Source organism: Cydia splendana, chromosome 2 (assembly GCF_910591565.1).
Source record: "Cydia splendana chromosome 2, ilCydSple1.2, whole genome shotgun sequence".
NCBI lineage: Eukaryota > Metazoa > Arthropoda > Insecta > Lepidoptera > Tortricidae > Cydia > Cydia splendana.
Genome location: NC_085961.1, coordinates 673734 through 699291, shown reverse-complemented (window position 1 = coordinate 699291; position 25558 = coordinate 673734). Strand labels below are relative to the sequence as shown.

General features: G+C 37.7%; 2 protein-coding genes across 2 annotated transcripts; one reads left to right on the top strand and one right to left on the bottom strand.

Annotated features, from left to right (window-relative positions):
* Positions 1 to 5610: 5610 nt before the first annotated feature.
* Positions 5611 to 7400, bottom strand: LOC134801503 (ovalbumin-related protein X-like). The gene has a single exon (XM_063774116.1). It carries the CDS (start codon positions 6956 to 6958, stop codon positions 5786 to 5788), a length of 1173 nt encoding a protein of 390 aa, XP_063630186.1. The 5' UTR covers positions 6959 to 7400; the 3' UTR covers positions 5611 to 5785.
* Positions 7401 to 10876: 3476 nt separating this feature from the next.
* LOC134801881 (serpin B3-like) lies at positions 10877 to 24959 on the top strand. The gene is made up of 8 exons (XM_063774537.1): positions 10877 to 12101; positions 15946 to 16065; positions 18008 to 18119; positions 18477 to 18632; positions 23540 to 23686; positions 23923 to 24066; positions 24229 to 24354; positions 24742 to 24959. Exons 1-8 carry the CDS (start codon positions 10909 to 10911, stop codon positions 24790 to 24792), a joined length of 2049 nt encoding a protein of 682 aa, XP_063630607.1. The 5' UTR covers positions 10877 to 10908; the 3' UTR covers positions 24793 to 24959.
* Positions 24960 to 25558: the final 599 nt, after the last annotated feature.

Sequence of the window (25558 nt, the reverse complement as noted above, 5' to 3'; positions counted from 1 at the left end):
ACGGACCTTTGGGGTGGGCACCTTTAAGGTGAAGCCCGTTATTTTCTCGCCCGGAAACCAACCCGCTTTTATCATGTTATAGGATCACTATACAGCGGAAGGTACCTACTGTCTACAATGTGTGCAAATTAAGCATTATAATCGAGAAAAAATAAATAAGAGTCATACTCGTACCAAGCAAACTCTGCACAGACTAAGGGCCAGTTGCACCAACTACATTTGACAGACTGATCAACGTCAGCCGGCGCGCCCCGGCTCTTTACTATGAAACTTTCCATACATAAAAATTTAACGAACTCTTAACGATACGAACAGTTTGGTGCAACCGACCCTTAGTCATGGCAGAGTGTGGAAGACTCCACATTCAGCTCAATTGTGACACTATATATGTATAGATAATATACTTATTCGGCATAGGCTTCCAAGCGATGTTATGTTCCTCTCCAAGACAGCCAGATAATCTAATAAAATAGATATCATCCAATCCAGAATCCGACACAGAACGCAGAAACATGTAAGGAATCAGTTGAATTCGTGTTTTACTCACGCAAAAAAAGCTTTTGTCATGTAATGAATCCAATATTGGCAATACTGCCAATTCTCCATCTGATCGACTGCGATACGGTTCAATGCCTGTCTGTTCACAGAACGTTAAATTAACTCGTTCATCTTCTACAGAGGCCGTACCATGAGTCACTGATAGTGAGAAAACGGACATATACGCTAACGTCTATATACATACGCTAACGTCTACATACGCTAACGTCTACATAATTTACTTTCTGTATACACTAATATGCGAGTACGAGCGAGACGCATAGAAAGTAAGTTACGTTCTGGATAGCGTTTATATATATGTCAGTGCCAAACTGCACGGTGGTAGCCACACAGGTCTCAGACGGTCGGATTTTCTAGTACCTGAGTTTTGGGACAAAAACCATATTTAGGTACATCTTTACTTACACATAACACAATCAGCTTCGTGCTTCGTGCACCCTAAAAGGTATACAGGATGATTCATGAGACGTGAGCAGGACTAATCCTGCACACTCAGTAACTGATAATTGATCGATCACCGTCGTATTTAGGAGAAACAACCACCGTTTTTCCTATTTTTTAACTTTTTGGTGAGAGCAAATTTAATTCTCAACAATCATGGTCACCCTACAGGACCTAATTAATAAACATAAAACCTCTTTAACCGTAATGGCATTTTGAGTACGAAGAAAATAAACTGTCAAACTTGAGTGAGATACGAGTTTTCAAAAGTAACCAGACCGTGATGACAGTGATGACATTCAATTTGACACAGAATATCGGTAGTTAAGTATTCTAATTTTAGGGTGACCATGCATGTCGTAAAAAAAAAAATTTTTTTTTTTCAACACGACTAGAAAATTAACGTTAACCTCACTAATACTGATACGAAACAGTTGCTTATAATTAACGATATGCGCAGTGTTAGTCCTGCTCACGTCTCCTGAATCATCCTGTATAATAGTGTATATTTTAAGACCTTTTAATAATAATTCAGTGTAATTACAGTAGGTACAAACAGCAACACTCCTAACTGTACATCGGTGGACCTTATTACAAAAATAAGGTCCACCGATGTACAGTTAACAGTGTGGGCGACGGTACAACATTGAATTGGTTCAGATAAAGTGGAGTGATTGGTGAATAGCCGTGAACAATAGGTAGACTTTTATGAGCCGTGACGAGGCCTGGCCTTAGTACCAACAGCACTAATAACTGACCATATTTAAAGCTTACCTCATTGCAATAAGGTCGTTAAATGGTCTAATTGGCACAATGGTACCTATCGCAATAAAGTCAGACAAGTAACGAGAATGCATTCTTGAACCGTGATCTCAGCCCGCAATTCTGCGGTCCAGAAAAAACGGCCATAAAAATATCTCGTACGGTTGAACCTGTTTAGAGCAGCCTGGGAAATGTTGGTTAGTGCATATAATCAGCATAGTCTGTTACTGACACAATCAAGGCCTGTACCAGCAACTTCTTGGAACTCACCAGCAAGACATGCTTAAAAAACCTATATTTGAGGATCCCAAGAAAGGTTCTTGTCGATAATAAGGCCGAGACCCTTCACCTGGCGGCCTAGCCAAGGTGAAGATCGCTTGCGCTTCGCCATCGAATCGCTGTGTCTCTCTATCACTCTTCCATATTAGTGTGACAGTTACGTTTCGTTCGCTACGTAGCGTTCGATTAGCATGATGTCTACGGGGCCTGGTTAAAGACCGAGCCATCATACACGATCGGTGCGACTGGAACAGCTTCCAACTTGATGAGTTCACGCGAGCTCCCTACAGTGATGGCCTGACACTTTGAAGGGCTAGCAGAGATGCCAAAATTACGGGACCAGTCGGCGATGTGAGCCAGGTCATCAGTCTGTACCCAGGTCTACCAGGGCGTACAATTGCAGATCGTCTGCATAGGTACCTTCGCTCACACTGTTAACTGACAGTTCGTAAACCTTATTACAAATGACATAAAGCCTACCGATGGTCAGTTAAGAGTGTTGCTGTTTGAGAGCCTTTAAATACAGAAGTAATGAGGATAATGAAGATGGAGAATAAGAGTGAGGGGGGCTATCACATTTGATTTTTAGCTATTAATTGGAATGGACTGTCACCCGCGTTATTTCAATCCTCAACCTTCAAGAAAAGAGAATACCTATATACTCCATCTTAAAGGCCGGCAATGGGCGACGGGGACGGTAAATCAGGCAATTCGTCTTCTTGTTTGCCTCCTAAATCATAAAAAAACGTTCGATACCTACTACAAGCATGAGCCCAGTTTTTTATATGTACATATACGTATTGTATATATGTATAGATCTTGAGCTTGACCCAGGAGACGTAATGGGTTGGGTGCGGCCATTCTTTGCGTTAATACTCATCAAAGATACATCGATTGAGTAAGATGCGTAAAATCCAAGACAATTTCGTGGCAGGTAAACGAGATGGCGCTGTACAGCTCCATACATTTTGCGGTAACTCTTATTGTCAAATGTTGACGTTTGACAATTCAGTGACCGCAAAACTATGGAGGGTAGAGGTAAGGAGAAAACTCTTTTATCGGAGGACATTTGCAAAAGTGTCCAGCTGTCAGCTACAAATAACAGTTCCAAATCTGCGTGTAGCGCCAGAGTAGCCGTTATTGACGGACTAAAGTGCTCTGTGATGATTTGAATTTTTTATCTAATATTCTAGGTAAGTATTGTGGCGCCACCTATTTAAGGTTTTTTAGCGGACACTTTTTGATATATAGAGATTGTTCTCGCAATTGGCTCAGTACAACGCCATCTGTTTTGAATGTCACACTAAGGGGCACATTTTTTTCTTAGTCTTTACCACTCTATTACAATCAACTCTCTAATATGTACTCACTGATACTCGACTATTGATATTCAAAATGAATTATAAGTGTCGCTGACATCAGTCATCAGGTTTATGTCTATTTGATTACCAGCAACGCACACTATTAATATGTATATTTGTCTGAATCTGAATAACATGTTTAACATAATCACATACTTCTGTCGTAGTAGTCTTTTATTTGCGTAATTATACGAGTAGTATCTGATTATGCGTTTTTTATTTAATTACTAGTATTTAGAACTTTTAACAAAAATTAAAATGGCCTCACTTCAGTTTAAAATGTTATGTTTTGCTTTCCTTTAGATTAATTCAAGATGAAGAACATTCTCAAACATGCAGGAACATTCTTGGATGTTTCTGAAATTTCAAGTTTCCATTGAGAAAGATTCTTGTGGGAATTTTTCAAAAAAGTGTCATTAATAATAGGTATTATACTTATATCTATCTCATTTTATTAAGACAAGCAGAAGTAATATCAAATACAGCCTGTATTTATTAGCTCTTGACATGTTTTCATTGTTTGCTAAATTAAAATTTCTTAGAATTATACCTATAGAAATTTGGCATCTTTGGAAATATCTCTTTGGTACATTCACCTGCAATAATATGTTACTCTTCGAAGGCCGCAAAAATATATGACACGCTCTTATGGCTCTACAAATAAGACTGTGTCAGATATTTCTGCGGCCTTCGTTGTGTAACATACTATTGCAGGTGACTGTACCTACCTATAATTCTACTCCGAAGCAGTATGTTGCTGAAGACGCAACCGTGGTAAGCCGAGTTGGATGAGAGATAGAGCAAAGAAAATAAAACAATTTAACTACATTTCTTTTATTTCGAACTTTACGAAAAATAAATCACATATTTAATTACACAAACGGGTCTACCGCGATATAATTTCATTGTTTCATTTTGTTGTTTGTTGTTTGTTTTGTTTGTTGTTGTTTGTTCGGTAGACCCGTTTGTGTAATTAAATATGTGTACAAAACGCGAGAGTTTAAAGTGTGAAAAATAAATCTATAACAAATAAGCGTTATTGTAACTAAAATTACTTAAACTATATAAGCGTTGGTAGCATGTAGTGACTTATTTACTTACTAATAAGGAATTTATTTGATCAGGTGATGTTAGCCAAGGTAATATAAATATAGGTAGGTACCTACCACAATATTTTCTATCATAAATCGATCAAAATTATTTTCTTTAAGCCAGCCAAATGTCATAGGTACATACGTAAGAAAAGAAATGTCAGCAAATAAAAAAATCGGCTCTCTAATAGAATAACAGCCCTAGACTAAGAAAAGTGCCTAATGATAAAAATGCTAAATTTTCTGGTGTATTCGGGTAATTTCAGAATTGGGTAATCCCGAAAATAATTTTTCACTCGTGTTCCGTAATAAGAGTCTTTTTTCGAAGTTATCCGCCAATTTAGTATTTTCTTTACCTTTGGAATTACCCGAATGTACCTTACCTAGTTGGTTATGTCTATTCTGCACCGTAATTAAACACATTTAACATAGAGATTCACAAGCAAATACTCAAGGTAAAGTTGTAACCTAAAAACAACACCTGAATACTAACTTAGTAAGTAATAAACTTTTAGGTCATTACAAAGACCTTGTAGTGTCGGAACACGACATTTGCTTCACTACACACGACTAGGAAATTAACGTTCCATTGTAACACACTCGAAAGTCACACTTAAATTATTTTATCTACACACATATCATAAACCTTCTATAATGCGTTCGAAAACCGCAAATTTCGGCCAGCATAAAGATTAACTGTTTTATTGCAATAAATTTATCTGTGAATATGTTTTGCGTAATAATAACGTCGATATCAATAAATAATGACTAATGACCAGATATTGTAAATTTCATAGCATTTTTGGTGCAGCGGAGTGGTGTTAACGGAATTGGTATAGATAATTCCAAATGAAATGGTAGGTATATTAAGGTTAATATTATCGTAATTAACGCTAAATAATCATTAGGGTTGAAATTATTTATACCAATTCCCTTAACACCACTCCGCTGCACCGAAAATGCTATAATATTAACGATGTCTGCTAATGACATTAAAAATTTAGAGCATCTCTGAAAATCAAAGGAATTTGATTTGACCTCATTTCTAGTATCAGTCGAAATGACGTTTTATTCGAAATTAATTTATGTAAATCGCAAACTGTGTGATCAAAATGCCGTAATGGTGGTCGTAACATGCGATTCCATAATGCATTATAGAGAGCTTATAACATGTGTATAGATAAAGCAGTGTATGTAACTGTACATAATTAGATTAATTAGACATTAAAACTGCCTTGTGATGTTTTTATTAAACTTTCATTATGTAGCAGTCACATAAACAACTATGTATAATTAGAACACTGAAGGGATAGAGTATACTCCAGCAAATAATACGATTTCTGTCGGTTTATCTACCAACATAAAGGCAAACGGTCTATCCACCTCAAACTTAATCGGTTCCACTTCCGGATTAATTAGATTTTGAACTATCTCAGCCGCCACACCCTCCTCCGTCACCTCAATCTCCACCACTTGCTTCATTCTATTCACTCGTATCGGAAAATCACTTATACCCTTAAGGTTACCGTTACACTTGAAAATATACTTCACACCCATATCACTGATCAGTTCCGGTAAGTTCACTATTTCACTGCTTATCTTAAATCTAGGCAATCTTAAGACGACTAGTTTGCTTTTGGATTTCTTAAAAAGGTTGAAGATGGTCGCTATCCTTATTCGTTTCATGTGGAAAAATAAATCTTTGATAGTCCCATTTGTGGGCAGAAATATGAGCATAGAACGCCTTTCGTCAATGCATGGCAGTTCTAAAACTTCGGCATTAATGGCTGTCAAGTTAATGTAGTTGAAGTATCCTATGCTGGACATCATATTGACTTCGCCCACTTTTACGCTTCCGTGATAGAAAGGCTCTCGAGCGGTGAATCCAGGATCGAATGGTTGCCGCCAAGCAGCTTTGAATGTTGCCACATCAGCCAACATCAGAGAAGTCAGCCTAAACTCGAATGGGTCTATACTATTCCCGACACCAGTAGCTCTTTCTATAATCTCACTGGCTTGATCTGCAGACTCATAAGGAGTATCCCTGTCTAGCGATGCCACTTTTACTGTTTTTGATTTTTCAACTCTTCTTTTAAAATTATTTTTCACTGCTAAATATTTATCCACTATCACTAAACTTTGGCTTTTATAGTCCTTAACTTCCCCGTATAAGCTGTTGAGGGTTTTTCTCAAAGTCCGTTGCATACAGGGCTTCCCATGACCGGTCACCTTCCAGATCTGCTTAAGAGTAGCTCCATGGGCGCCTTGGGCGAGGTTCACGAGCTGCAGCCACGAATTTATCGGTGAACAGACGAAATGGCCATCAGTTTCTTGGGAAACTCTATCTAAAAGCCCGGTTGAGAACTCATAGATAGGCTTTTTGTAGTACGCGGTAACGGATCTCTCATCGCAGTTCTTCGCTAACGAGTAACAGCAAAAAGTTAACAAAAAAACGGCGCGTCTCATTTTTGACCGCTGCAGAGAAGGCACCGTTGTTGACTGACTCGAGAACTGTTGTTATTGTGTTTTATATCAGGATGCGATAACGTTTTTAGAAGCCCTACGCACAGTGAATTCTTTCGCCGCTTGTTTGCTTGTTGCTCAAATTTTTGTGATAAACTTGTCCTTTGGTTTATTAGTGGAGATTAGATAGTGTCTTTCGCAAGGAGCAAACTGGTCGTAAAGAGACGAGAGTAAACAGTTAGGTACTGTAGGACGTTTCTGTGTCGAGGCGTGGGGCAGACTGGAATAGCAAGCAGCTCTGAAGCGCGCCCCGTTAGCCGCATGTCTAATCAATTTCACAGCTCGGTGCGGTTGAGAGACACCACGCCCTGTGATTGATGCTGTTTGCCTCCTGATATACTAAACGATTGAGAGGTTATCACAGGGCTGCCATCCGTCCGGGTTTCTTCGGATTGTCCTAGTTTGGAGCTCGTACACTTTGCTGTCCGGGTTTTACCCACAAACACATTTAGGATACCATGCTTATCATCTTTATTGTGACTAAAATTAAATAGATACACTATAGAATATGTCTAGCTAGTATGTAAACCGATTCTAACCAAACATGGAATAAAATATTCCGACTGCCAGGGCTGGGTACAATCAGCAGCAGAAGCTGAGCAGGCCAGGTGTTCAAAATGATTTACACACGATTTTTCTCCCTGAACAATGAAGGTGTATTTAAGTCATTTTGTAAATCTGGCCCACTTACTCTACTACCTAAATAAAAATACATTCTAAAGAAACTCCTAATTTAAAAATCGCAATGCGTGACAGCAGCAACCCGGTTTATTGACACGTGAATGCTAATAATTTCAAATGACAGATCAATTCGACAGAATTTATTCGCGAATACATTTTACCATCACACACTCAACAACAAACCTTGACCCCCAGATATTAGGTTCAAAATTATAATTCACACTGACATCATATATGACCTTATGAATTAAGATAAAATATTAGCACCAAACAAAGCAATAGAATTTGGAAACAGAACATGCTATCTGATTACAATTTAACAAATAACTATCGTATGACTATTAGCAATAAAGTTCATTTTAGATTTCATATTGAAACTTCGTAGGAGCTTATGAAATTGACCAACCTTATGCACTGACGCTTCACATGCATTCCAATTTCAACTTTTTCAGAATCGCCATAGGTTCAAAATTAAAATGATTCCACATTGATTTAATACTTTTAGATAATAAATAAAGTGAGTGCACATTAGATGTATTTACTTTCGGGTATTTATAAATAAAACTGGTTCCCTACTTGCAGTTTTTGTCTATTTCAACTACAACGGTTTGATAACTATAGGTATAATATGTTTTTATTTAAATAACTGATAAGTCTTGATTTCCGAGTAGGTACCTTAGTGGAGTGTGCTCAAGCCATAAAAAGGTCAACTACGGCGTTCACTGAATAAGAGATTTCCTTTGGCTGATTTAATCTTTGTGTTCCTTAAATGTATTTAAGAAGTGGAGCCACCCAGATTTTTGATGCAGGTGGGGGTGGGGGGGTTTTAAGGGTCGGTGACGTCTGAAGTTAATATTTTTTTTAAGTATAGGTTCTATGTCAAGTTTAGTATCATTTTCAACTAAATCAAAGATGTAGACATAGATTTCATCTAAATCGGTTCAGCCGTTATTGATTCCCCATACAATCTTACACTTCCTTTTCACTTTTAAGACATTTTTTTTTAATAAAACCTATCCTATGTTCTTCCCCGGGACTCAAATCTAATCGGTCAGCAGTTATTGGATCCCCATACAAATTTCCACCTCCCTTTTCACACCCTTAAGGGATGATTTTTGAGATTAAAAGTATGCTATGTTATTCCCTGAGACTCAAACTATCTCTGTAGCAAATTTTAACTAAATTGGTTTAGCGGTTTAGGTGTGAAGAGGAATTTAAAAAAAAAGTATTTTTTTATATTTTATGTGTTTTTACTTCGGAATGGTACCTAGATATCAAGATTAAGTTGAGAGCCCCACCCCTAAAAATTTACATCAAAAATCTCGGTGGCTCCACTTCTTAAATCCATCCTTGGGTCCTAAGGACCAATCCTGCCAAAGGAAATCTCTTGTTCACGCAACGCCGTATTTTAGATCCAGCACCTTCTGCTACCTACTCTATCTACATCATATCAGAGATATGTCAAAGACTTTTGGAGTGAATTAAGCTCCTAGACATATGAAGTGTAGATATTGACATAATGTCTATCTTGGTGATGTCATGCCTTCAAAGTCAAGTAGGTGACCTCGCAAATACTTGTATAACAATTAGTTTTTCCTGCGAATCAGGTAGTAAACACGAAAATAAAATCTCAATACCTAGATATTCTCAACATAATATCTATTGCTCTAGAAATTAATAATCTAGTCAAAACACAATCTATTTATAGCATCGGTTAAAATCGAAAACCTCGTAAGTCCATTTCAAGCGCATTATGGATTTGCTACTAACAACAATACCTAAAGAAGCAAATTTCTTAACGCCTTTCGGACGAGATAAGAGATTTGCGTCGGTTTCGTACCCAAAGGGTAAAACGGGACCCTATTACTAAGACTCCGCTGTCCGTCCGTCCGTCCGTCCGTCCGTCTGTCACCAGGGCTATAAACGCGAAAATCGAAGTTCGCAAATTGCGGGCATTTTTCTCTGTCACTCTAATTACGCCTTCATTGGAGTAAAAGAGAAAGATCCCCGCCATTTGCGAATTTCGGTTTTCGCGGTAATAGCCCCTCAGGCTGTATCTCGTGATCTGTGATAGCTAGAGAGCTGAAATTTTCACAGATGATGTATTTCTGTTACCGCTATAACAACAAATACTAAAAACAGAATAAAATAAAGATTTAACTGGGGCTCCCATACAACAAACGTGATTTTTGGCCGAAGTTAAGCAACGTCGGGCGGGGTCGTTACTTGGATGGGTGACCGTTTTATAGATATATATATATATATATATTTTTGTTCGGAACCCTTCGTGTCCGACTCGCACTTGCCCGGTTTTTTCTGTAGCATCTTCCGTTTTATGCCCTAGACTTTCCAGCGTCGAATTTAATGAGCTCAATTGAGCTCATATGAGTTAACAACGATTTATTCATGAGTCATAGCTTAGGATTCCATATAATTAAATATCTTATCTGTTTACAATTAAATTCTGGCATTCCTAAAACTGTTTATGTTGCTCATGGTTTTATGTAAATATTTTTTTCTCAGAAACAGCTGTTTGGTGAAAATCAGGTCTTGTTATTGAATAACATAGTGCTTTTAGAAATTACTCAGTCGTTGTAAAATTTGATGTATTATTTTTCAACATTGGCAAACGAGCTAATTTCAGCTGGACCATTTACACAAATAACTAGGCATCAAAATATTTTCCTGTCGGAAAGCTAAACGTAGGTAAGTAGTTATCTAGTAGGTACATTGGGGTAACTTCGAAAGCGGGTTAATTTTGAAAATAGCAAATACCTATTCGTATCTAATAAATAAACTAGAGGCACTTTGTACTGTAGCAACAGCAACACAATAGCGAAATAAGGTAAGTGTAGCGAATTGTCATTTTCAAAATTACCTCGCTTTTGAAGTCATCCCAATGTACAATCACCTGCAGAGAAAAGGAACCCCCCTCCCCTGCATTTAAATTTGTATGCAAAGGTGCTATATAGGTTAGTATTGCTGACTGTACCTTAGGTACTTTATTTTTTAATATGCATCAAAATCATTAGCCTGTTCCCAAATCCAAGTTTTGGACCTACTTAAAAAATAATGTTAAAATAATTAAGATAAAAAACATCTCACGCACAAACACTGCACAATCGGAATTCGTGCCAAACTCCGTGACCTTTTATCAAAGTTCACCCGATAAAAACATTGTAGTTCCATTCATTCGTCCGCTACCGACCAAAATGGCCACTTCTTTATACTTGCTGGCCATCTGTCTGCCATCGATATTAGGGCAGTGTACGGTTGAAAAGGCCGGCCCTAGCTTCAGCCGTGCGGTTTACGAGTTTTCTCTGGATTTAATACAAAGAGTGGGACAAGAAAACGACAACCACTTCGTGACGTCACCTTTCTCGCTATGGACTGTTCTAACATCGGCATCTTTAGGAGCAGACGACGAAACCCTCGCAGAAATGAAGCGAGTCCTCCGCCTTCACCATTACCCGTGCTTCAACGACAGGTACTTAGAAATCGTGAAAGGTATCACAGTGTCCAACTCGAAGACCACACTGGAAAGAAGTTCTGCGCTCTTCGTTGACAAGACTGTTTCTCTTCTCGAATCTTTCCATAGAAAACTGTCCGGAACCGGCGTGTGCGACGTCATGATCTTGCCTTTTGACAACTACAACAACGTAGCTGCGACTATAAATAATTACGTGAGCCAAGCGACCCACAACACTATTCAAGAAATCGTGAGCTCCAATGACATCGAAGGAGTCTATCTGCTTCTGCTGGATGCTGTGTATTTTAAAGGAATGTGGAATATTCCCTTTGAGCCCTCAGAAACTGAGGTCACCTCTTTCTACGACGAGAAAAACAACCCCGCAGGAGATGTCAACATGATGTTCTCCATGAGGCAATACAACTTGGCATCTATTGATCAACTACAAGCGAAAGTCTTAGAACTGCCATATGGAGATGGAGACAGATTTTCCATGCTCATATTCCTTCCCTACCAATCCAGTTCTGTAGCTAAAGTCACAGACCAGCTAAAGAGAGTGACTTTAAAGTCCATATTCTACATTTTCCAGCGTAATGGACTCGACACAGTTCAAGTTCAGATCCCTAGGTTCAAGATTACTTCCCAATTGGATAATCTTAAGGAACTTTTAATGGACATGGGTTTGAAGTTGATGTTCGACAGCAGTGCTCAGTTCCCGCATATATCTGACTACAGTTTCTACATATCGAATGTGGTGCAGAAGGCTGATGTGGAGGTGACAGAGGAAGGGACGGTGGCAGCGGCGGTGTCGGCTGCGGAGTTTGAGGCAAGACGTTTGCCGGACTCCTTCCAAGCCAACAAGCCGTTCGTGTTCATGATTGTGGATAAGTTGAACTATATTCCGCTGTTCACTGGAGCGTATTCGAAGCCATCCGTGTTTTAAATAAATTATGGGACGTACATAATGAAGATTTTATTGCAGCATGTGTGTATTATTTTAAGGTTTATTCCAAAAAATATGTCTCTAGACCTATAGATTATTCTATTCTTATAGCTTTTCCTAAAAAGCTATAGGAATAGAATAGCTATAAGTAGCTAAGCTAATGACTAAGTAACTGTAGAAAACATTTTAGCTTGAATTATAGAACATTCTAGGTGCCTTAAGCAAATACAAATCCCTTGTTGGGATAAATCCTCCTTTATACTTTCATTTCTTAAGAATGTGGGGGCGATAAAAAGTTTACTGCTTAGGTATGTATTACTTCAAATAGTAATTTTAAACGACTTTATAGAGCAATCAAACACGGTTTTCATACTTTGTGAGTATGGATATTTGCATAGCAATTAAACTGTTGGTGACTGCATTTTACTTACTATAACCCGCTTAGAAGAGAAACATCCTAAAGTCTCTTTAGGGGATATACTCACACGACTTCTTTCTTGAAACACCTAAACATTTGTATTCAGGCTAGGTTCCAACATACGTATTGAACAATGTCCTTTTGTGAATAGCTTAATAGCCTTAAAGATTGACTATAATTAGACATGAGGTTAGTCAATCTAATCAAACCTATAAGTTGTTCGCAGAAATCGCGAAGCGTCTGGTTGACGTAACTGGTGACCGAAGAGCTGGCGGCTACCTCGCACAACGTATCAGCATTGCGATACAGCGAGGAAATGCCGCCAGCATCCTTGGTACAATGCCTCAAGGGCCTATTTTAGATTTAAGCTAGTTATTAATTTCGTTTAGTAGTACCACTGTATATATATTGTATCAAACCTTACTTTTACTATTGAACTCTGCTTCCTTAAGGCCCCATCACAAGCGCTTTATCAACGTGCGTTAAAAAGCGCTTGAATCGGTCCGCACGCTAAATTCGATTTAACGGCGAACGCTTAAAGTCGAAAATCCAACAATGCTTGATAAAAAGCGCCACCGCCATCGTGTGAATAAATACACATGTATCCATTTGTGTCATTCAAACCAATTCAAACGCTTTTTTTAACGCGCGTTGAAAAAGCGCTCGTGTGAGGCCTAATACTATATTTAAGTAAGACAACACCGCGAAAACCGAAATTCGCAAATATCTAATATATATTTGGGGATCTTTCTCTTTTACTCAATGAAGGCGTAATTAAAGTGACAGAGAAAGATGCCCGTAATTTTCGAATTTCGATTTTCGTGGTTATAGCCCAGACTCGGGCACGTCTCGTCCAAGGCCTGTTCACTTCCTAAGAAAGTTATGTCCCCAAATAATTGCGCATGTGTGCGCCTTAATCTTCTATGTGTGCGTTGGCCTCCGGGAAAAAGTTGCGAGTAATAAAAATAAAAACATTTTTCTACAGCAACATTGCTCCCAACTCTGATTTAAATTATCACGAATTTTATACAATATTAATCATAAAACGGGACTTAAAACGCTTAAAACTTAATTACATGCGATTAAGTTTTATAATGAATATTTGTTTCCAACTGTCTTTATCAATGTTCATAAAATATATGGAGGGTAGGTACGTCTACCCACCATAATAAAAAATATATTTGTCAATGACTCTGTCCAACTGCTGTGGTTAAAGTTCATAACGAAAATTTTATTTATTAACTCTTTAAATAATACATACAACGTGTACCGCTACGTACCACTTAAGACTGTAAGTCTGTACCTACATGGATTACAGCAATGCACATAGAAAATGTGCTAAATGCGGAGCAACGGCTGTTGAAGCAGCCAGAGTGAAATTTACAACTTTAGTGGGTCCAGAAGGAACCGAGTCATAACGCATCTGGAAAGCGTATTAATTAACCGTGAAGAAATGTATGAATACAAGTTGGAAATCTGTGTAAAATGCCGTATGTAAAGTGTAGTGTATCTGTGTGTAAAGTGTAATAGGTAGGCATGCCTAATGTTATTTGTATAAAAGGTACTGAAAACTTTGTGAATGCGCTTTATTAATGTCTATTTTTTTATTAAGTTGCCAGTTGCCAGTTTTCAGTGTACTTATATTTTTATATGTAAAACATTTTTTAATAAATAATATATATAATGTTATAAACATAAACATGCCTTTTATTTAAATCAATTGATAATACCACAAACAAGGGGTAATATTTGCATCTTGCATATATTTCGTGATATGAAGATAACAAATATGTTTATCAACAGAATTACTACCTACCAATACCCGCCAGGCTAAACCGGTTGTCATCTTTAGTTCCATTGGTACACAAAGACGGCGCCACTAGTATAAACGTATAAACGGTTGGGGACATTTTTTTGTATGGAGTTACCGTTCTTCTCCTAGTGAGTATTATATTCTTTGGTCTCGTCACGTCGGGGCTACAGACGCTACAGTATTGTAGGTACTGCAAGTACTGCTGTGCAGTGCACAGAGGGGCTACCGCGAAAACCGAAATTCGCAAATTGCGGGGATCTTTCTCTTTTACTCCAATGAAGGCGTAATTAGAGTGACAGAGAAAAATGCCCGCAATTTGCGAACTTCGATTTTCGCGGTTATAGCCCAGTATTGCCACATTAACAAATCGCCTTCCTATCCTTATTTTCTTGGATAAAAAATAGAAGTGTTGGGTAACTTGTTACCTATCGGTCACTGGTGCTATTACGTTAGTATATTAATTTGGTTTATTTTATAGGGTTATGCTTAGAATATGTATTAACACCAAAAACCTAATTCCATAAAGCTATGTAACACCCCAGTGGCCTATTTTATAAAGCTACAAGTTACAATTTACAAGCGGAAGTCTCTTTCTAACCCTATGTGTTAGAACGAGACTTCCGCTTGTAAATTGTAACTTGTAGCTTTATAAAATAGGCCACTGGAGTAGCAGGCGTTAATAGGCTATTGTGACCGCTTACTATCAGACGAGCCGTTGGCTTGTTTGCCACTGACGTTACCTAATAGTTAAGAATTTTCGCGAGAAACTCATTGGGTAGGAGAAGGAGCCACATCAGTCACAGAAAACAATAATTAGTAATTTTGGAACGCAACCGTGTGAAAATGTATCATATAAAATTCACTATTTCCGAACGTACCCGCGCACGCGCAGTCAAACGTCAAACTAGAAACGTCAAAGGTTGTTTTGCGAATTGTTTTTTTCTTGTAAAATCCTTGTTCCTGCTATCTACATTCTACATATCTTTTGTGGTCAATGTTCAACAGATAATTTAATTGTTTTATAACAGTGTATTAATAAATAACTGATTGTGATTAGTGCATGTGCAGGAACAGGACATAGGATACTTTTGATCAAGACTGACCGAGTTTACTTGAGAAAGTACGAAAAGTTTGGAACTCGCCATAAATAATTAAAAATAAGTGTTTGATTGTAACCTCGCAGTAATATGGAGCATACAAGAACTAATGTAAAAGTTATACGAAAGAAGTAAGTGGCAAAGTTCTTTGTTATTCTTTGTTTACCTACGTGTTTTATTTTCGGTGTTGGGTTTCTTAGGACTTAGGGCGGAATCACATCTATCAGCATCAAGCCGCATTTTATGTTACTAACAAAATATGGATCGCTTTTGGTCTGAAATACTTAAATAATATAATTATGTGAAATCGCTTGATATAAAATGCGGCTCAAGGCTCAACCACCCTTACCTACTCTAAATTGTAAATTGTTCAACATATGAAGGTTTATTCTACCAAATGAATCAATTTAGAAAACAATAGTAAACACTAATTTGCCGTATTTTTTTTAACAATAGGTGAAACTTTAAGAATTTTTTATATTATTCTAACAATATGTATATTTTTGCAGTGTACTTGCCGAAATTCCAGAAACATACACATTGTCAGAGGAAGAAAAGAGCTATTTAGCTAAACATGGCTTTCTTGTGATAAAGGGACTAATTGATTTCACTACATTGTACAGTTGTAAGTAAGTATTAAAATGAATACATGTATTTCACACAACTTCTTACATATTTTGTTTGCGTCCATTAATATGAACTATTCATACTTCATTTAAGACCTTCACTGCGGCAATTAGTTTAACTTGTAATTAACCATACTTCGTAACAGGTCTTTAGACCCCGTACTGCAGTGAACATGTTAATAAAGTGTTTTGTTATTTATGTGATAATTAGCTGTAACGGGTAATTAGAATAAAGTAGTTTATTGTTATTTACTTATATTTTAAACTTGCATTGACATGCTAAGTGTTGGAATTATACTTGTTCACCTTGAGCTCTTTGCAAATGAAATACACACTAAGAATATATTCAAATATAATAGTTATATGTATAATATTTAATACAATAATTTTAACAATTTCAAAACTTAGTTTAGTTTCAAGTCTGACTGTAATGCAAAGAGACTGTAATGCTGGTTGATTCATGTTGAGACTAACTCCTTAAATATACTCAATTAAATTGTAGTTATAGAAGAATATTACATGGACCAGCTTATTACATGGACAAGAGGGGTTTTTTAATGCCTGTTGTGCCTGAAAATGCTAGGAAGCAAATTTTTAGTTTAGTGATATTCATATTCATATTCGTTTATTAATAATAATTCATATTACATGTCATTTTACAATGTTACATCAAAGTAGGTATAGTACAAAATAAATTTAAATTAAAATAAAATTAAAATTAAAACAATAAATAAAATGTCAAATAAAGATATAGGTACCTACGGTAACATAGGTAATAACTTAATTCATAAAGTCTGCAAAACTGTAGAAAGTGTGCTCTACAAGCCATCATTTAAGCCTAAATTTAAAGCTGGTCAGTGACGGCGCATCTGTGACGTGTGGTGGCAGACGGTTGTAAACGGCTGGTCCCATTACATGGGTGAGTTTTGCGGATTTTGCCAATCTACGCTTCACGCCCACGAGTTTTCGGGCGTTTCGCAGGTTTCGTCCATGAATATCGGATCCACTCGAGTACTCGTCAAGGTGACATCGCACGTATGTAGCTACTTGGAAAATCACAATGGAGGGCAGAGTGAGTATCCCAAGGTCCTTAAAGTGAGGTCTCGCTGAGTTACTCTGACTCACTTGCACAATCGCTCGGACGGCTCTCTTTTGCATGCGAAAGACACGCTCCCATTCGGCAGCGCGGCCCCACAGCTCTGCGCCGTATTGTAGGAGTGAGTGTACAGTGGCAAAGTAACAAGACCGCACCACCCTCCTGGGCACCACTCTCGCCAGACGTCGCAGGGCAAAGCAGGCACTTGCTAGCTTGTTACACACTTTGCCTATGTGCGATTCCCACTGCAGTCCTCTGTCGAGCCCAAAACCCAGGAAGGTGGTATTCTGCACTTGACCCACTTGGACACCATCCACAAACACTCCAAGGTTTCTTGGGCCTCTACCCCCGAGATAGAAGTGGAGAAAGTGGGTTTTATTAAGGTTTAGTACCAGGCCATTGCTTCTAAAGTACTGTGACACCTGATTTGCGACTTTATTCAGACATTGCTCGAGTTTGTCAATGTCAGGTGCACACACTACCACGGCTACGTCGTCGGCATACATATATACTTCTCCCTCTACTATGGCTTCTGGAAGATCATTGAGAAGCAATGAGAAAAGTATATTGGATACCGACGACCCCTGGGCAACGCCCATTGTTGTAGATATAGGCTCTGACCTCACTCTGCCTCCATCAGACACAACCACCTGTGCCCGTCCGCGCAGCATATCACATACGAGTGCGTGGGCCTTGCCTCCAATGCCGTAATGACGTAGCTTAATAGCGAGTATAGCGAGCGTAGCTTAATAGCTTAATATAGAGTGATAGTCCATGACTTTGGTTAAAAATTTCTTTAATGTCATTAAACATCTGGGATTAACCGAGTTTAACTTCTATAAACCACAGACAGCAGTTCTCAAAGATATGCAAAGGGTTGCATGATCCTGGCAACATCCTGGTGGTGAAGGAACCCTCGCTGGTCAACACCGGGGCCAAGGGTGAGGACCTCATCAACAAGGTATGTAGACTGCAGCTGTAATCAGTTGTTAGGGCCCTATTTCATAAAGCTACATGTGACAAATTATAACTTGGAAGGATTTTTAACAACTTTTAGCTATACAAAATAAATGTTAGCTTGTATTTCAAGTTATGATAACTGTCTGAAATGGGCGTCTGGGTCTTATTTTTAATACTTGTATGACTAGGTTCATCAAGTAATGAGGTAGTTACAATTCACAATCACCCATTTTTGCTGATGTGCAAAAAGAAGGGATTAGGCATATTTAATACTGAACATTATTTTAATCCAACAACTGAGAGCTGTTTAAATTAGTTTCTCAGATCAATTATATTTCTTTTACTTTTTACTTTACAGCTGCAAGAAATTCACCACGACGAAGTGTTCATCAACTACACGGAGCACCCACGTCTTCTCCATGTCCTCTCACAGCTGATCGGAGCTGACATGTCAGTCATGCACAGCATGCTTATCAACAAACCGCCGGGCACGGCCCGCCACCCACCCCACCAGGTTTATACCATCAGACTTTATTTTTAACCCACACCCATATTTTTCTTACAATTGTTTCCCTAAACAAATTACTTATTACGGCTTTAGAGTCAGACCAAGACAAGCTGCAACAATTTTGATAGCTAGCAATTGTTATTATAAACTTCAAATTTCTTCAAAATTCGATTTATCAACTATCGATATTCGTTTCCGCTTACATTCACTAAAGACTGGATTCCATGTGGAGGGTTTTAAGATCTCATACACATGGAATCCAGTCATTAGTAAATGTAAGCGGAAACGAATATCGACAGTCGATAAATCGAATATCGTTAGTGTTGTGTGTCGACAGAGTAACATCCCTAGTGCGCAAAACGTTCAAACTGATAAACAAGACCAAGTGCGGGTAGTTCGAAAAACTCGCGCGGCTAGAAGATGTTGATGTCAACTTGAGCCAGTCTTCTCCGAGACCACGGGGACAACGCCGTCCTCGAAACGTCGGAGGTAAATTTTAAAACTTAAATACGCGATTAAGTCCCGAGTGCAGGTTGATAATATACTATACATGACACTTGCACTGCGTATGCTATCAAATCGTTGCAGACTTTTCTTGGTCTAACTCTAGTTGGGAACCAACATTTAAGAGAAGGTTAACCGATTATCTTGGATAATTACGATGACGTGGATATTAAATGAATGGTAAGAGCTAGTCAGGTTTAATTCTGCAAGTCATATTTATACCTAGTTCGGTGAGAAAAAGCAATGTCATTCATTGTCATAATTGTTCTAAAACGATCACATGATCAATTTAAAGACTTGGAGACGTTCGTATTCAATGGATTACCTACATATTATATAGTTACTAGACGGGCCCGCGGCTCCGCTCGCGTAAATGAAATAAAGAGTTTGTCTTATGTTTAGTTAAATACCGACATTATTATGTATTCAACCCTGCCAGGGTTTATGACAATTATAACTATGATAGGGATTTCTTATTTGTAGCCGTTATTTCGATAACTGATTTCGCAAATTTCTCAAAAATGATGTGATTTGATAAAAGGCAATATTGTATTTTTTCAACTACGTAGGTTGTATAGTATTTAAAACTTGTTTCAACATAAAATTATTATTTATTTTTATAAGCCTAGTTGCAAAAATGTTCAATAGATTAATTTCCGCCTTAAGACGAATATGGACGACCACCGCCCATAAATCGCCTTTTCATACAAACGTAGTGAGTCCCCATTTCCCTTTCTGGATATTAACATTACTTACTACGGCTACGGTGACGCAACGACCCAAAGGGAGTCCTGGCCTCCGACACCAGATCACGCCATGTTTCTCGGTCTTGCGATAGCTCTCGCCAGTCGCCATGGCCGATGTTGAGCAGATCTAGAGCAACTACGTCGTTTCAGCGGTACCTAGGACGTCCACTCGGGCGTCTCCCATTTTGTTGTCCCAAGTACGCTCTCTTCACGGCACGATCCTCTCCCATTCTCTCTAAAGAAGTGTCCGAGCCACATGAAGCTTAGCCGCTTTGGTCTCTCAGTATTTCGCCACTATATCGGAACAGCTCCTTATTTCTATGGCAACAAAGTTATATTACGATATTTGGCTGACTGCTGACTGTACATTTGCTTATTTTCATCAGGTTGCTCAAAAATATCGGAGCATGCACTTTATCTACCTACATTATAACTTACTATCAACTTTGTATTTTTGGCCCATCTCGGCAGCCCGTTCCCCGAACGAATGGCAATGTTTGCCGAAGCCGTGAAAGTCATCTGAATAATGTACCTAACTCAAAAAGAAATTTAAAACAACAAAGTACAAATTATTAATAATATGATAATATGAATTTGATTGATAAGTCATATATGGCATAAGCAGGCATTTTAAGTCACTCGTATGGGCTATAGACTGAGGTCACAGTATAATAAAGAGTATGCTGGGGTTGAGGTTGACAGCACTTTTTATTTTACTTCGTGTAAAAAAACGCCGAAATAACTGTATACCAACATGACAAACATAATTTAGGTTACTTTAACTTACGAATAATTTGGTCTAGTCTGCAACACAACCGAAACGAAATCAACCGAGAGTTGCCGAGAAATGGTCGATCGTCGTAAAATAAAGATTGTTATGAAAATTTCTTTTGCTTATTGTTAATTAAATACGCATCGAAAGCAATAGTTTTTATGCTCTAGTTCTATTCCCATATTTAGATAATAGATTGGAACAGTTTTTTCTTATCATACGTGCGTCGTATTTGAGAAATAGTGTAAATGCTAAAGACCTATTTTTACTACAAAAAAGATGCATACGAGTTCTAACCAAGATAAGTAATGAAGAAAGTTGCAAACCACATTTTACGAAATTAAATATTCTCACCCTTACATCCTTATACATCATGGAAACCTGCAAATTTGTCCGAAAACACGAAAACTTATTTGTAAAACCCCAAAATCCCAAACCACAACTACATAACTTACGTATACGCAATAAACTTGTACAAGCAGTTCCCGCCAACCTACATTTCTTCAACAAAGGTCCTTACTCGATGTCCATTCGAATATATAACCACATCCCCCAGTATATAAAAAATGAAAATAAATATTATAGCTTTGTAAATAAGCTGAAGACTTACCTTTTAACCGAATGCCCATACACTCTGCAAGAGTTTATGGACAATTAAATAGATAAGATAATTTAATTTTAATTTAATTAGTTAGTTTAATTACCCAATAGAATATAAAGTATGTACCCTAAGTACTACGTATAATATGTTGCCACGCCCTTGTAGGGTCCATGCTGTACCCAATTATTTTTTTTAACACCTTTGTAAACCATGGATGCAATAAATGATTATGATTATGATTATGATTATGAAACGTGTCAAAAACTTTTTTAGAAATTTGTAAAGCGCCATCTCGCTTCTTCCCTCGTTTTTATCCCGTTCTGGTTTTTCAATTTTATATATATGATAGAGGGAGAGCTAGCCACGGAAATAGGTATGCAATTTATAGAGTAACGAAATCCCTCTAGTTAGTATGCCATACTATCATTATTAATTAATCTGGGCGCCTGGCAGCTATCTAGCGGTGGGTGTGGGAGTGGATGGGCAACAAAGTGGTTGTAAAATCAATTGAAAGTGTGCAATTTATAGAGCTCGATCACGAGCAAATTGCACTTGACTCACAATCTATGCGTAAAGCAATTGTGAGTACTTCCTGCAGGCGCACAAGTGATTGTGTATTTTCATCGCCTGGCACTACTTTTCCCCCAAATAAAACGCCTGGCATTGTTATATTTGAATTAAATACATAATTAGCTATTATATCACACCAAACACAGAGCTCTATAAATTGCACACCTTCAATTGATTTTACAACCACTTTGTTGCCCATCCACTCCCACACCCACCACTAGACAGCTGCCAGGCGCCCGGATTAATTAATAATGATAGTATGGCACATGGTATAATAATATACTCCGCCTGGTACTCCATTCCGAGATTCGCGTATGACCTAACTGACACGCGCCTACGTCATCATGCTGTTTACAGGTTCTCAAACTTTGAAATGTGGGAGAATTTTAACCAACGGTGAAAATTATTTTAACGGCATTAATTTTAAGTTATTCATGTAGAAACATAGTAAAATAAAACAAATCTAATGTATTAAATTGAACTTTATTTATCTATACAAGACAAACGTTTAAAAAACTAATTCACAGTTACACATTAATTACCAAGCTTACGACGTGAAAAGTTTGGAAAACACTGCGACTGCTGACACTGAGCGAGAAGGAAATAACAATTAACACGCGTTCGACAAGGATGACGGTCAGGGCATGAAGTTATCTAGATCCGAATTGTCAAATGTCCACAGCGCTATCCTGTGTTGCCAGTAGTATAAACAGAATTACCCGAAAGTCTGAAATTTCTTTCGTGAATCGGAAGATATTGCTAACGAGTAATTAAAAATGACGTGTTATTGTAAAATTTAAGCTAAAATACATATAAATTAAAATTATAAAATTATAAAGAAATATTTTAACTTACTAACCATAGGTATAATGTACCCATGTAACATGTTATGTTGAAATAAAGTGGCAATGTTATTGTGACGTAATCGCGTGTCACTCTGGGAATGGAAGACCATGTTTTATTAGACCATGAGTATGGCATACTAACTAGAGGGATTTCGTTGCTCTATAAATTGCATACCTATTGCCGTGGCTAGCTCTTAGACCATTAATTAAAAGATTATTAGAGCCCCTGCTTACTAAATAATCAATGATTTCTTTGATATTGGTAACATAAACTTTCTACTTTATGATAGGAAACCAGTAGGTACCTATACTCTGTCAAGCAACTTCCGTCAGTAGAAAAAAGCGGCAAATTTAAAAAATGTAGGCGCGAAGGGTTATCGTCCCATAGAAAATTTGAATTTCGCGCCTTTTTCTACTGACAAACTTGTTTGACCGGCTTTAACTATGAATATGTACGGCACATTTATTGTATGGTATAGATAATATAGAAATAGTTCAGTATTTAATGAAATAAACTTAGATACTTATCTAAAGATAGTTATCTTTTTCTTACTATATTTAGTTTTAATAAGGTGCTTCATATAATATAAGTATGTACTTAATACACAGAATGTCCTAAAAATACGTTAAAACATTTTGTTGTAATATTTTTCTTATTTACAAGTCTTTTGCAAAATGTCATTAAAAACTAAAACTACAATCAATTAACACAAATCTTCAAAATATTTTCCTTCGGCTTTCATACAAAACAAACGTTTGTTAAAATTATCAACAATGTGCCATAGTAAAAAAAAAATGTCAACGTACCTATTTTTGGACCATCCTGCAATTGGACACTTTGGGCGACAACCAGCTAAATTTATTTTGTTTTCAAGGACCTGTTCTACTTCCCGTTCCGGCCTGCTGAGTGGATCATGGCGGCCTGGACGGCTATAGACGACGTCACCGTCGAGAACGGCTGTCTGTACGTAGTACCCGGTTCACACTTGGAGAACAAGCTGCATGACCACGGGACTGTGCCGGTAAGTAACCCGCACATAAATAAAAAACAAAATAATAGAAAACATGATATATCTATCTCTATTTGCCTATATGTATATCCACATCAGTGTGGTAACCACCTTAGAGCGTTTTCACATTGTCCGATCCAATATCGGGACCCTGCATTAGCTTCTGTGGTATCAAATCCGATCAGATATGATGATCAACCGTAAAAGTTGTTGTAGTATATCTTAATTTAGCAAAATTAACGTTTCAGAACTCTAACCGTCTGTACCACGGTATCTTGGATGAGGTGGGCACCGCTCCAGAACAGAACAGGGTCTATTTGGAAATGAGTCCCGGCGACACGGTGTTCTTCCATCCTCTCCTAGTTCACGGCTCGGGGCCTAATGTGTCCAAGGTAATTTCCTATTTCAGATTAACTCGTAATAAAAGTAATGTAATTGCCTGTACAAAATTTCAAATCTCGAACCTTGTTTAGGGCACTCATCGAAAGTTGTGGCCTTGATTATGCCACGATTGCATAAAATGTTAATTCCTTATATATCTAATCCTGTTTCAGCGCTACCGCAAAGCGATCACAGCACACTACTCAAATAGCGGCTGTCATTTCCATGATGAAAAAGGGGAACTGGCGAGACAGGTAGAAGCAGAGGTTAGGAAAAAAGGATACACGCTCTCCTACACGGTAATCAAGTTTTCATGATAATCTTTTGAACGCCCAGAACACCTAAAGTCGTCGTCACTAGTCGTACCCACAGCGCCAATGACAACTTAATATAGGTGTTATGGCGGACGCTGTCAAAGTAACCTTCACACTTTCAAGTAAGGTTTACATTAGGTCGTTTGCGCCCGCGCCCGGGACCTAGGCTCTCTTAAACCTTATTTTAAGGCCATCCTTAGGTTCGTTAATGGTCTTGCTATTAAAATGGAGGATTTTATCTTTTCATCGATTTTGTTGATCGGCGTTGATCCTCAACCGCCTAGGAAATAACCAATACCTACGTCCGACTGTTAAGCATCAGGCCTTATCCACTTAAAAAATATATAAACGTTCATTTTACTTTGTCCGCAGGACGTGTGGAAATTTAAAAGCAAACAAATAACAATGAAGAGTCGTCTGTAAGAAACTTGCAGATTATTACAACTTGCAGGTTTTACTATGGGACTGGGTACCTGGGTAAGTATGGTGACTGTTATATTATAAGGCTATATGAAATGTGATATATAATTGATTGACATTATGGATTGTATTACTTATATTAAATAAATTATACTTTTGTTTAATCGTTACACAGTGTGTCTTCTTATTATAATTATGTAGAATCTACCGGGGGTCTAACTTTAGTCAGAAATCCAACTGACATAAGACGAGTGGTACAGTCAGCAGCAGAAGTTGCTAAGCGGGCGAGGTGTTCAAAATTACCTTGACACGCTCTTATTCTCTTAACAATAAAGTCGCGTCAAGATCATTTTGAACACCTCGCCCGCTTATCAACTTCTGCTGCTGACTGTACTGGTACGAACAGTCGTACGTTGACTATTTTTTCGTAGTTTTACAACAATTTAGGGTCCTAGCTAAATTGGTTGTTCAATACCTACGTTATGGAATGTCCAATTTAGCTAGAACCCTAAATGGATCAACAATCACGGAGCGTGACTGTACCTAGTCAGAATTAGATATTGAGTAAACTAACAGCAGTTAAAATGTTTTTTTTCTAAAGCTACGAAAAAATAGTCAAAAAAGTGTTCAATCCTCAGAATAATATTTACGCCCGGTACATGAATTTTTTAACCGAATCTGTTTTCCTTATGTTAACAAATAAAACATATTCTATATAGACAACGGATTTATTTCAATGTTATAATCTTAGGTCCAGTAGGTATATCTG

Excerpts from the sequence above, each read along its gene's own strand:
- LOC134801503 (XM_063774116.1), bottom strand. The coding sequence starts at position 6,958 with ATGAGACGCGCCGTTTTTTTGTTAACTTTTTGCTGTTACTCGTTAGCG.
- LOC134801881 (XM_063774537.1), top strand. The coding sequence starts at position 10,909 with ATGGCCACTTCTTTATACTTGCTGGCCATCTGTCTGCCATCGATATTA. Across the intron at positions 16,066-18,007 it reads ACTACATTGTACAGTTGTAA|ACAGCAGTTCTCAAAGATAT; the intron begins GTAAGTATTAAA and ends TATAAACCACAG. Across the intron at positions 24,355-24,741 it reads GATACACGCTCTCCTACACG|GACGTGTGGAAATTTAAAAG; the intron begins GTAATCAAGTTT and ends CTTTGTCCGCAG.